Below are 14,378 nucleotides of genomic sequence, written 5' to 3' on the forward strand. Positions count from 1 at the left end.
GGAATCCAGGCAGGTTTCCAGTGGAATTCTACCTGATTTCCTGCCAGCTTATCTTTCCTAGGTCTGTGGACTACCCAGGGCTTCCAGAGTCTGCATCTCTGGAGCAGCCTGCCATGTGGACTACCTTGGAGTTGGAGAACCCAAGGCTTCCAGAGGCTGTAGCTCTGGGACAGCCCACCATGCAGACTGTCCCGTTGATGAGATTCCATTCCCTTTCAGAGAGAATTTTAAAATTTTTGTTCCTAATCAGAACAAAACGAAATGTCAAAATATTGCAACAAAATGCAATTATCTTTCCTCACTTAGTTCCAATAAGCCATGTGAATCAGATGCTTGACGTATTTCAGTAGTTTTTCTAGGCACTCTCATTTCACTCTGGAAAAACTAAAACAAGTGTTCAGCTATAGTCAGTTAAATCTGTCTGTTAATAGTCTCTCTCCATAGTTGCCAATGCTGTTAGTTTTGTAAGGCTTTTCCTTGTCAAGATGAGCGGCTGCATTTGTGTGTGGAAAAACTGTTGCTATGCCTACTGTAGCTGTTTCTAAATTTACTTATCCCAGGATACTAACAGTTATTATGGATGATTGATTCTGACCACAATCAAAAACTTACTTTACCTTTAATGGTTGTTTTGCAAGAACAGTTGCTTGCTTGCTCTTATATCTAACTAAACATTTGTCCCTGCCACAAAATGAAATTGGTATTTGTCTCCTGGTAACAAAGTTTTTGGTGTCTCCAGTTTTTTCTTTGTGGGGATCTGGAATTTGTATTGCATAGTACTGATTCAGGCATCTGTGCAGTACCTTTCCAAATAATTGCTCAGTAGTGCCAAAATAGCCGGCAGCTTATGTAGGAACTGCACCTGCTCTCAATGCTGGGAAAAATGGCAAGTGCGATGGCTAGCTAGCTTTAGAGGTTTTTCAATGTTATAATCGGCTGATCCCTAGGATAGTGCTGGGGATACTTCATGGTAGAACAATGAGTCACATTATTGATAACAGAACAACTTTTCCTCCAGTTTCAGTCTTTAGGGTTTTCTTTTTAAAAAGGTCATTGGCACTTTGGCACTCTGCTTTTTCAGCTGTGTTTGAGAGATTTCTAATTCAGATGGTCTATAGGCTCAACATGATGCTGGGTTAATCTTGTGCCTATATTATTTCTAGTACACACATATTCAGTACTCCTGGGGGAATTCTGAGCCAAAAAATTCAAAATTCTGTACCAAAAAATTAAAACGGCACAATATTTTAAAATTCTGCATATTTTATTAGTTAAAATAACGCAATATAATCACTCTGGTTTCACTTATTTGGGTAATTTATTTAAACTACAGTACAATGGATGGAGAATGGGAGTGGGAAGTATTGTAGGAAATCCCCAACCCCCCCCCTTGCCTAATAGTAATGTAGCTAAGTTTGACCCTTTATTTCTAGTTATTCGTCAACAAAAATATGCAGCCATATGTTCAGCGTTACATCATGGGCAACTGAAGAGCAAGTGAGGGTTGGGGAATCAAACTCACAATTTAATCTGGCTACTGACCATCTCCAGAAAGTTCACCAGCAAACAGTTTGTGGAGCACATTTTGATAAGAAATTTTTTCAGTCAAAAAATTTAGACCAGTTCTAATCATGAAAGCACCATAAGTATTTCTAAGGCCAGACTGTTATTTACACCCCTCTGGCAATGAGAAGGAGCCTTAAAACTTTTACACCTGTTTTATACTCCTGAGGAAATTCACAAAAACAATGGGAACAATTCACTAAGAAGGCAGGCTGCTACATTCAGCTCTGCCTGTGGGGACAGAACCTGCCCCATGCCTACCTCCTCAGAAACACCCTGAAGCCCCACCCCTCCATGCTGAGCATGCTGCAATAGCGAGCAAGAAAGACTGTCTGTCTTTTGTCTCTCTCACTTGCATGACTGCCCAGCCCCCTCTCCTGATGGTGACTTACCGCTCTACCAGCTGCTTCGGGCACCTGAGCCACCCTGCCTGTGCTTCCAGTGAGGGTCGCATGATCATTCTTGCAGCTTCCTTTTGCTTTCCCTTCAGAAATAATTTTTCTGTGGGGAAGCAAAGAAATCTGCGGAGGACATGAATTCTGTGTATGTGCAGTGACACAGAATTCCACCAGGAGTAATTCAGATTTCTAGTTTGTTTTATTGGTTAGTAGTTAATGTTAGAAGAATGTCTCCCTTTGCTTATCTTCAACAAGAATGATACGTATTAGGACTTTTTGTAGACTTTCATGGATCTGTTAGCATCTTATTGTCAAATAGAGCAAGATATTTTCATGTGGATTTATTGAAGAAGCTGGAGACACCTTTGAAACAAATCTTTTAAAGTTGTTGTGAGACACATTATTCCATTCAGTGACTGTCAAAAGGACACTGAAAAAAGGTATTGATCTAGAGCAAAAGGTATTAGGAAATAAAATACATTTTTTCTTTCTACTTATATTGGATAGTCTCTCATAAAAGTCTTGTGCTGTAGGTCAAAACAGTCTATCCAGTTTTTCTGTAACTGATTAATTTCTGGTGGTTTCAGTTAAACTTAAGAAACTTTCCCTAAGCTGATGTATGCAAGGAAGTCTACAGAATGCAGCTTTGTCTAAATCATCTAAGAAATGTTATCATTGTACTTTTAGTGAGTTTTGTCATCCATCAAATTGCAAAGTGTTCCTTAAGTTGTTACTTGTTGTTTTTTATTTAAATTCTGTATTTGACATACAGTGCTATGTGTAATGGGAATAAAATGTATTTGTTGCAGGAGCATACCCTTCCCTCCACTTTAAATAACTTGTATTTTCTGGGGGAGGGCATTATGTGCTTTTATAAATTACTTAATAATCTATGGATATGGAAATACAGACCAGCCTAGGGGCAGAAGCCCATGTGTTGACGGGGCAACATTCAGAAATAGAAAGTTGTTCTTAATAGGCTGTGTAAGAGATACTGCAGTCAGGTGTTAAAATTTTCATAATCAAGCTCTGGTAGAGAAACCAACATTTTTTTTTGATAATTTCTTTATTCTGATATTTGTTTTTTAACCAGGTACTGTTCTTCTACACTTCATCAAACCCAAATTTAGACTAGGTTTCCAGGTTACGGTCACTTTCCAGACATAGTAGTAAGTAGGGCTGTTGATTAATCGCAGTTAACTCATGCAATTAACTCACGCAATTAACTCAAAAAAATTAACACTGATTAAAAAAATTAATAGTGATTAATTGCACTGTTAAACAATAGAATACCAATTGAAATTTATTAAATATTTTTGTATGCTTTTCTACATTTTCCAATATATTGATTTCTATTACAACACAGAATACAAAATGTACAGTGCTCACTTTATTACTGTAAAATATTTGCACTGTAAAAATAATAAACAAAAGAAATAGTATTTTTCAATTCACCTTATACAAGTACTGTATCTTTTTATCATGAAAATGTAACTTACAAATGCAGATTTTTTTGTTACATAACTGCACTCAAAAACAAAACAATGTAAAACTTTAGAGCCTACAATTCCACTCAGTCCTACTTCTTGTTCAGCCAATTGCTAAGACAAACAAGTTTGTTTACATTTACGGGAGATACTGCTGGCTGCTGCTTATTTATAATGTCACCTGAAAGTGAGAACAGGCATTCTCATGGCACTTTTGTAGCTGGCGTTGCAAGGTATTTACATGCCAGATATGCTAAACATTCGTCTGTCCCTTCATGCTTCGGCCACCATTTCATGCTTCCATGCTGATGATGATCATTTAAAAAAAAAATGCATTAATTAAATTTGTGACTGAACTCCTTGGGGGAGAATTGTATGTCTCCTGTTCTGTTTTACCCACAATCTGCCATATATTTCATGTTATAGCAGTCTTGGATGATGACCCAGCACGTTTGTTTTTAAGAACAGTTTTTCATAGCAGGTTTGAAAAAATGTAAAGAAGGTACCAATGTGAGATTTCTAAGGATAGATACAGCACTCGACCCAAGGTTTAAGAATCTGAAGTGCCTTCCAAAATCTGAGAGGGATGAGGTGTGGAGCATGCTTTCAGATGTCTTTAAAAGAGCAACAGAACCTGAACCACCAAAAAAGAAAATCAACCTTATGCTGGTGGCATCTGACTCAGATGATGAAAATGAACATGCATCTGTCAGCTCTGCTTTGGATCATTATCGAGCAGAACCCATCATCAGCATGGATGCATATCTTCTGGAATGGTGGTTGAAACATGAAGGGACATATGAATCTTTAGTGCATCTGGCATGTAAATATCTTGTGATGCTGGCTACAACAGTGCCATGCGAATGCCTGTTCTCAATTTCAGGTGACATTGTAAACAAGACATGGGCAGCACTATCTGTGGCAAACTGTAACCAAGCTTGTTTTTCTGAGCGATTGGCTGAAGTAGGACTGAGTGGACTTGTAGGTTTAAAGTTTTGCATTGTTTTATTTTTGAATGCAGTTTTTTTGTGTGTGTAATTCTACATCTGTAAGTTCAACTTTCATTGTAAAGAGATTGAACTACAGTACTTGTATTAGGTGAATTGAAATACATGATTTCTTTTGGTTTTTTTACAGTGCAAATATTTGTAATAAAAAATAAAGTGAGCACTGTATGCCTTGTATTCTGTGTTGTAATTGAAATTAGTATATTTGAAAATGTAGAAAACATCAAAAAATATTTAAATAAATGGTATTCTATTCTTGTTTAACAGTGCGATTAATCACAATTAATTTTTTTTAATCACTTGACAGCCCTAGTAGTAAGTCATAAATTATGTATTCTCTTTTCTGTAAGTTCTACTTGGTGTTGACTTTTCTAATGCAGCAAAACCCCTATGTTTCTCCTCAATATCTCTATTTTGGTCACTATGTCTTATATGCAATGCCTCATATTTTTTGCTGTCTGCCGTGGTGCTTTCTGGGTCTGATCCAAATGCCATTGAAGTAAATGGAAAGAATCTAACTTCAGTGGGCTTTCGATCAGGCCCAAGAAAGCCAGGTCCAGGTTTTTCCATATTGCATTAAAGACATCACTGAGATCAACATGCACAATAGCAGATTTATTAAGAATTATTAAAAATCATTCCCTTTCTTGACCAGACTACCCCTTTCTTTCAGTGGAGACTGGGACACTCCCTGTTTCCAGGCAGGAGGAACCTGCCATTATGATCTTTTTGGGAGTGTAAGGAGGAAAAGGAGTCGTAAGTCCACTCAATTTAGGCTTAATTTGCACCTTTATTTATAAAAATTTAAGACAAAATTGTTACGTAGTGTCAGAACATACATTTGTGACAGATGATAAACAGATGAGACAGAATAGGTAGGGGCCCAAGTTACTGCATTCCAAGGTACAAGAAAGTTCTGTTCTTTATGATGGTCATCTCTGCCTCTGATCCTTCCTTTTTTCAGTTTTTGGTCCAGTAGTTCTCCAGTTTCCCCCCTCCCCCCATGTGGATTCCTATGCACTTCCACATTACATATTTATTAACTTGACTCCAATCAGCATTCAGCATTTGTTGCATAATGTGTGCAATGAACATACTTAAGCTTCAGTTTACACAGTTTTTGCTGTCCATGTGTCATTTTTGTGTCATGTTTTCATGTCACCTTGCCCTTATTTTTTCCCATTTAAAGGCACTTTAGCATTACTGATTGTGTATTTTATTATACCATTTATCTTTTCCTTTTACTCAAAGTTTTTTCTAACACAACATATCACCTTTGTTCTGTCAGCAATAGAATTGTTTAAGCAAATCTGTGTAAGAGGAAGGAACTGGCAAAACATCACTCGTGCCAAGCAAAGTTAGGCTGAGGCCTTCGCCTGAATGATACCTCATCTAAACTCATTCACCATCCAGAATTATAAATGATTAAATTATAGTTAAAAGAGCTCTAAATCTTGCCACTTCAAAAATTCTTCATCTGTATGTTTCAGTATCATAATTCTGTGTGTGTGTGTGTGTGTTTCATAGCTAAGTTTTATTTTGCGAGTGGGGGAGATAGAGAGCACCATGACCTCAAAATGTCACTCTTTTTTTGTCTTCTTCAGACATTGTTTTCGAAGAGATTTTTTACTCCAAGTCCAACATTACATTTGTGAATCACTTAAAAAGGCTTAATCAGTAATTATTTTCATTGCATTTTGAGTGTGGCTCCTTATTTTAGAATCTTCACAGTCCTTGTTCTCTAACGATCTCCCCCAAAAGCTTAAACAAGTTAGCCAAGATACTCTTCACAAATAATTTACTTTCCTATTAAAACAAAGTCCAAAAAGTTAGTACACAACCAAGGCACCAAGCAATAGTAGAAACAGTGAGGTACTAGGACCACCTCAGTATCTTCGACTCTTTCCATTTGAAGTTTCAGGCAAGAACATGGAATAGGCATTCTACAAACAAGAAGCAAACCATCATACTGATACTACTGGAACTTTGTGACATTTGTTGCTTTTGACTTTGGAATGCTACTCTCCTGCTTTAGAGATCTGATAGGGTTTGTAAACATATGCTAAGATAGTTCTGATCCTTCCCATTAACTACTGCTTTGTGACTGGAGCCTTCACTTATGAAATTTCATCATAATCCTTTTTCTTCAGCTATATGAAGCCATTCCTGGAGATTACAAGCTATGGTCTCACGTGCCAGCAATATATGAAGACATTCAGCGCCATCTCCTTTATTTCAAATGCAAACAATACAACCACTAGTCTATCCTGGTGCTTTGAGGAGCACTTGAACAGTGATTTTAAATTTGACCAGGATTGAGCATGATTCTGTTTGGTGCCAGCCTGAAAAATGTTCCAGTTGGTGTAGAATATAGTGATTGGCCCTTTAACAAACATAAATTGCCAAGAGCATATCATCCTGGTCCTTCATTTGCATGGGGAATAAAATGTTCACTTTGAAAAACTGACTTATCCAATATTTCATTCCTGATCTCCAAACCTATCCTTCATGGAATTGGCCCAAGCTACTTAGCCAATCTCTTTTCTCAGTCATAGTTTCTGTTGTCTGCTGCATTCTTCAGGACCAATAGAACTGTCAACTCCAAGAATGAGACTACTGTGTAAGAGACAGCTCTCTCAGTAGCTAGTGAGCTGTGGAGCATCCTGCTCCAAGATAATAGAATTACCATGACTCTCACTGTCTTTGGAATAAAATGTAAAACTCAACACTGCAGCTAAATTTTTGCACAATAATAAAATAAACAATTGGAGGAAGAGGAAAAGAGGTCATTGCTAAACTTGTTTTATAAAGCACTTAGTATGGTGATGAGCACAGTATATAAGTACATGTCAGTTTCATTCTGCTACATACAAATAGAAAAAAAGTTTGACACCTTTTGAAAATTCTGGACCTTTACTAAATCAAATGGATTTATACACATTTGTACATGCTATGCTAGCAGGAAGCGAAGAGAGTACAAGCTATATTATTGTCACTTTTACTAAACTACATTTTTAATAACTTACATTGTCTCATGGAAGCTTGGGCTTGAAAAACCCACTAGGATAGTAAGAAAAAAGCAGTCAGTGGATAGTGGAGGCCAGGGAGAGAGCGTAAGCTATCAGACTTTACTTTTTTAAAAAAAATAAAGCAAGCTTCTAGCCCTTGTGGTTGTAGAGAGAACTTTTCCAACATGAAGTGCTGCCTTGCTTTCCTAAGCAACAGAAATTGGCAAGACTCCAGTAAGTATAACTGTTTTCCAGTCCTGTGGTCAGCCGTGGCTCTGACAAGAATCATGCCAACTTGACTTTGCTGCTGCTTACAAAAGTGAAAGGCACTGGAGCTATTCTTAGGAAAATAGTGTGTGTGTGTGTGTGTGTATGTGTATATATATATATATATATATATATAAATATATATATATATAAATATAAATATATATATATATATATATATATATATATAAACACACACACCTCTACCTCGATATAATGCTGCCCTTGGGAGCCAAAAAATTTTACCGTATTATATTGAACTTGCTTTAATCCACCGGAGTGCGCAGTCCTGCCCCCCTGAGCACTGCTTTACCGCGTTATATCCAAATTCGTGTTATATCAAGGTAGCCATGTATATAAAATATGGAGATGGGGATGTGTGGAAGATGCATTTCACCTCCATTCCCTACTAGTTTGGGAAGGAGGAGGGTTCTTATTATTTTTACCCAGCTGCCAGAGGGCTATTTTTCAAAATTGAGATGGTTACTGACTAGCAGCTGATATGAAAGAATAAAACTGTTATTCAGTATGTACTGTGAATTATTTTCTCCTTCCTCCCCATTTAGGTCCTTTGAAATTAGACACTTGTCTCCCACCTTGCTTGTTGGTCCAGCATGGTATCAACAAACAAGGTAGTTCATAGTTGAGTGGAGGACACCCAGCTATGACTTTTGGGACCCAAAATAGGGAAAAATGTGTACTGGGTAATATGTTTAGCATAATTTGTGTTTGAATTCATTCTTATCTTTCCTGAGATATTTAATACACAAATTAAATATGAATAGGCCACATTTAATTATGTAGCTATTGTTAAGAAAATGTGTAGGAAAGTTGGGGGGAATTTATGGGGTTGGGAAGGTGATAGCCCTTACTTAAGATGAGCATTGTGACTTATTTTAGTGACTAGGAAATTTAAGACCAACAGAATCTAATTTTACAGCATAACTATTGTGGAAAAAGTATTGGCAATTTAAAAAAGTTGATGAAAGATTTAAAAAATGTTGCGAGTAGGTGTGTTGAAATTAGATACAGGCAGGAAAATGTGTTATGGTTTGATGGCTTAAAGGATTAAGATTTTATAATTTTTTTAATAATTTATTATTTAAAGTAGAAAGTATTAGTCTGTGGTTATGAAGTTTTTTTCCCCCTTTCAGCACTAGCTCCACAAATCTACATTGGGTGAACCTATGTAGTTAGGAATTGAACTGAAGCTGTGTGCAGTAAATTAGGTCATGTCACATAGGGAAACAACACAGTACAATGGTGGCTGATCCCTACTTCGGCAAAACAAAAGGTTTCTAAGCTTTACCCCATACTTGACTGACAATTTTTTTCCCCACAATTGGCCAATTTTACTTTACATAAATAAAATTTTCTTTAACTTTAGTTCTAATGCTGTTTCTGAGGCATTATTGGCATACTCTGCTGACTTGTAGGGAGGCAGCCACCTTAATGATTGTAATGGAAGAAATGTACAAGAAAATGTCTCTGTCCTGTGTGGAGAGTGATGTTCGTATCTTGCAAGTAGGAAAATCTTCATAGGTAATCCCTGCAGCTCCTGTCCCCTAAGTCAATGCTCAGACATGAAATTGGGTACTTGACGCAAGGGGTGTTTTGAGCTTTCCTGGTGTTCAGTTTACCCACTCTTTTTGAGTATATCAATATTGAAATTAAAAACCCGTGGCAGGCCCATGCCAGCTGACTCAAGCTTGCTGGCTTGGGCTAAGGGGCTTCATATTTGCATGTAGACATTTGGGCTTGGGCTGGAGCCAGGGTTCTAGGACCCTGTGAGGTGGGAGGGTCCCAGAGCTCAGGCTGCAGCTCGAGCCCAAATGTCTGCAATGAAACAGCCCCTTAGCCCGAGTCCCACCAGCTTGAGTCAACAGGCATGGGCCATCCACATGTGTCTAATTGCAGTGTAGATGTGTAGTCTCAGGTGATGAGATGTAGTGGTGAATGTACCCTGTATTAAAAATGGATTAAAAAGTCTTTCAATCTTTAACCCCACCTAAGATAGTGCATGAGTGTGGTCCCCACCAAACTGAGGGGTTGGTCACCTTTGCAGACAGAAGGTTGCTGCCCCAAATCATTGCATCAGAAGAACAGTCTAAGAGAAGTACTGTAGATGAGAATGTCAGAATTTATTTTTTTTTAACTCTGTTGGGTTAACCATTAATTCGCTATCAGGGCCAGATCTGCCACCCTACCTCACATAGAGTAATGCAGTACTCCACGTTGTCCCATTGAAGAAAATTGGACAAACTGTGGTGTAAGATACTTCTTAGTGCAAGTGTGGCAGGGTCTAGCCCTTAGTGTTTCTTGAATCAGGTATCCTCTTTCACCTGTGAATTTTAAATTGGCTCTATTTATCCCTGGAAAGGTAAGGCAGTTTTGTGTCCAGGACAATTCCTAATCCTCTCTCCTCTCTTTGGTTTTTTTATTGCCACTCATCATAAAATGTGAGGGCTGTCTGTTGTAAAATTGATAGAAGTGAAGGCACTGGATGAATACTAGGTGTGGCCTGTTTTGGACAGAATTACTTTTGTTTAAATATCCAACAAATACATTGTTACCCAGGACAAAATTATTATAGACCCTTAGTTTATAAACTCTTGTACTATTTTGGGGGAAAATGTTTTAGGGGCATGATCTTTTTGTTTTCTTTTTTTTCCCTAGTTATTCGAGCTGTTAGGGCCCGAGGGCTTTGAACTCATAGAGAAACTCCTACAGAATAGGTCTATTATTGTGGAGAGATCTCTGTCCTGGCCAAATGATTACAAGCTGCAGTCTCTACAAGGTAAGAAACTATTGAATTTTTTTCAAAACCGATAAAAGCCAGAGTTTTTGAATAACTGCCTGATTAGATAAATCAAACAAGATTTCTTTATTCTATTAAAAAGTTTTCATTATATGCATAATTGAAGAAGGGAGCATGATTTGCTTGCCCCTAAGTCTGAATTTAAAAAAAAAAAAAGAAAGAAAATTATTTTTTTAAACTCTCCAATGCTCATTTTTTTACCATAGACATTGTGTTGTTCCTTCACCAGATTTTCATGCAGCTGAATCCATGTTTGGTTATTGTTCATGTAGCTTACTGTTTTGCTTTCACCGCTTGCTCCTATTGCTCAAATACAAGTCACAGGAGAGTAGCACCTTTGCATTATAGCCACCTTTCAAAAGAATGAGGTGTGAAGAAAGGTCAAGGTGGCATACAAGGATTTGTTTTTATAAAGTGCATTGCCTTGCATTATAAATAAATAATTAATTTTAAATCAGTGTTACAAACTTAAAAAAAAAAAAAGTAAAGAAAAAATGTGTGAGCACTCAGGAAAGACAATAATCCAGGCTATGACACTAACTCCATCCAAACTATCATGGGACAATTATGCTAGAAATGACAGAGAAGCAAGAGACTGAGCCAGCTGGTTCCTCTAGAAGTTCCCCAATTGTATGGAGGTTCCAAGCTGCCATCTTATTTATCGTCCTTCAGATCCTTCCTCACCTTTCACCTCTATTGCAATGAGTACAGAAAATTGCCATCTGGTAACGGCTAAGCAGGTGACACGCTTTGATTGCGGCTATTAATTGGCTAAGAACTGTGCACACTGCTATGTTGTCCTAAAACATCTTATTGTTTTTGTTACCCTGTTTCCCCCCATCTTCCCACTTGTTTCTGACCCTCAGGTTATGTCATATCTTTTTTTTTTTTAAATTGGAAACTACATGGAATGGAAACATTCATTTTGTATATGTCTGCACAGTGTGTAGCAGAATGGGGGCCTAACCTGCTCGAGGTCTTCAGGTCCCACAACAATATAAAGTTAATGACTATACTGCTCAATTGAGAACCCACCTAGTGATCTGCTGGTTAAAGACTTGGGAGCAGGAAAAGATACCTCAGTTGGAAAAAGCCAGGAATACAACCCAGGTCTCCTAGTTCAGTGTTTCTCAATCGATTGTTTTGATTTTAAACCCACTAGCCTCGTTCTGGATTGGCTCGTGAATATTCATGAATTCATTTGGAGACAATATGGTGTTGTGCCTCAAAATAATTCAAGGTGCCATGGCAGAGAAAAGGTTGGGAACCATTTTCCTAGGTCACAATCCAGTGCAATATCCACTATGCTATTCTAACAGAAACATCAGACGTGCAGTTCAAATATATTCTCATCTTGATTTAACACTGTTATTCTTCTGTAAAGAAATGTTTTAAATCAACTGATTCAATCAACAGTAATTATTTGGTATACCTGGACTGGAAATATATCTATCCATGTTAGGTGTTTAGTGATCTAGAGACTGCTTTTTTTAATATAGTAGTATAAATTCTGATTGCTTTTTTTAATACAGTAGTATAAATTTTGTGTCAATGTTCTACTAGAGTTTTCATTTAAAATGTAACTTTCAAAAGGAAAATGATTTTAGGTAAGTCAGGTCTGAAATTTATTACATACAATTACAATTCCTCATATCTCATATTTGCTTCCAACAATTTTTCCAATTTACAATGGACTCCTCAAATTTTAAATTCTGAAAATATATAACTAGGAATTCATCTGAGACTGAAATTCCCGGAATGCATTTGCAAAGCCTAAAACAGCCCACTCTTCACTGTCACGTTCCATTGCCATATATTGTATTCATACTACACATAGCTGTGTTTCCGTAGCAGATAAAGGAATTCTAATGTATACTGCAGACAAAAAAAAAAAATTAGTTTCCGAACACGATTGTGATGCCATATTTGTCCAGAGGGGCTCTCTACACTGAACAATGTTTAAAATTCTGTTATTTAATGACACATTTAAAAGTGTAGACCATCCTTATGGGCCTTTCTCACATGCTCCACCTATTGCTGTTCTTCTCTCTGGGAAGATCTAGAAGGTCCAGTCTGCAGATGCCTTCTCCCAGCCCAGGTTGACAGACTCAGGCTCCCAGGGCTTGCACTACAATGCTAAAAATAGCTGTGTAGACAGCATATTGAAACTGAGGCTCAGGCTGAACCTTGGGCTCAGAACCCACTCACCTCCCCAAGCTTCAGAGCCTGAACTCCAGCCTGAGCTGCAAAACCCACATAGCTATTTTTAGTGCAATTGGGTGAGTCCCGCAAGCCCGAGTCACTCAACCCAGACTGAGAGGCTTGCTGCCACAGGCTGTGCACACATACCCTATGTGCTGCCCACCCTATTGCCAAAAAATTCCTTTGTATTTGCAATTAGTGTATTGTGAGACAATTAAATTAATTGGCACAACATTATTTTCTACACACAGGCTCCAATCTAACTAGCAACCTAAAGACTGAACGTTGAGGAAAAATACAGTATTCCCTGACCATTTGAGAGTCCACATGGGTTACCAACTCTACAAGGCTGGCATACATTGTGACATAAATCCACTCACCACTGCTTTGCAGTCTACTACTAAGTTTTACGGGCTAGCAAAACTTTCTATTTAGGGTTTGTAAAACTGAAGACCACAAGCAATTTACTGCTGGATAATTTAATTGTGATGATCCTATTCATGGGTTTCCCATTCTAAAAAGAGGAGTGAAAACACCTTCTCCAACTATTAGACCACCTTGCCAAATCCTTCAGTTTAAATTTCTTGGCAGCTCCTGCCATACTGGGATCTCTGGATGGACACTTTGGGCACATGTTTATTAATATAATCTGCAGTACAGTCAAAAAAGTACTGCTTCTTACTGTTGTAACTGACTTGGTAACAAGTGAACAAATAGGTGTGTGCAAGAAGCCCATGCATGAGCAGCTTCTCTCTCACCAATCTAACCATCAGCTGCTCCTGGTAGCCTGACAGAGCTGCTGCATGTAGATTTTGCAGGACAGTTAGTAGTTTGTACAGTTTACATAATGCCTACAGGGCCTTGGAAAAACAGTGTGTTCTTGGCAAACTGCTCTACTTCTCTGCCACTGACCAGCTGTTTGACTTTGGACGCAACACATCACCTTTCTATGCATCAGTTTCCCTATTTGTTAAACGGGGATAATAATATTAACCTAATTTATAAGAGTGAGGTGGTTTTATAGATTGTGGCCAACATTTTCAGACCTGGGTGTCTAAAGTTAGGTGGTTCTTTGAATGATTGCTCATATGTATTTCACAATAGGTGTGCGTACTCGCCACATGCACCGGTGCTGGAAGTTTTTCCCCTAGCAGCACCCGTAGTGGGGGGAGAGCCCCTGCGACCCCTGGAGTGGTGCCTCCATGGCGCGGTATAAGGGGAGCAGCGTGCTCCCCCCACCCTCAGTTCCTTCTTGCCAGACAACTCCAACAGAGGGCAAGGAGGGTGGGATGTGGAATAGACATGAACAACACATCTCGAAGAACACCAGTTATGGCAACGGTAATTGTCTTTTCCTCTTAGAGTGATTGCTCATGTGTATTCCAGAATAGGTGATTCTAAGCTATATCTCTTGGAGGTGGGTAGGAGTTCACAAGTTCCCATGATGGAGGACAGCCCTGCCGAACCTGGTGTCATCCCAGGCGCGGTATAAGGGGAGCTGCACGCTCCCCCCACCCTCAGTTCCTTCTTGCTGCCAGTGAAGGTGCGTTGGAACTGCTCTGCTCCAGCTTCACTGTAGCTCGTCCGAGAACTGTTTGTTCGTTCAATGTTAGTACCTGTAGTTAGCT

General features: G+C 38.4%; 1 protein-coding gene across 2 annotated transcripts in view; it reads left to right on the plus strand.

The window, feature by feature from the left end:
• The window catches only part of ASCC3 (activating signal cointegrator 1 complex subunit 3), a 493,632-nt gene that overhangs the window by 74,016 nt on the left and 405,238 nt on the right, over positions 1 to 14,378 (plus strand). For both annotated transcript variants that reach the window (XM_039531733.1, XM_039531734.1), the window contains exon 5: positions 10,407 to 10,527. In XM_039531733.1, the coding sequence (XP_039387667.1) occupies positions 10,407 to 10,527 (121 nt within the window). The remainder of the gene's footprint in view (positions 1 to 10,406; positions 10,528 to 14,378) is intronic.

Source organism: Mauremys reevesii, linkage group 3 (assembly GCF_016161935.1).
Source record: "Mauremys reevesii isolate NIE-2019 linkage group 3, ASM1616193v1, whole genome shotgun sequence".
Lineage (NCBI taxonomy): Eukaryota > Metazoa > Chordata > Testudines > Geoemydidae > Mauremys > Mauremys reevesii.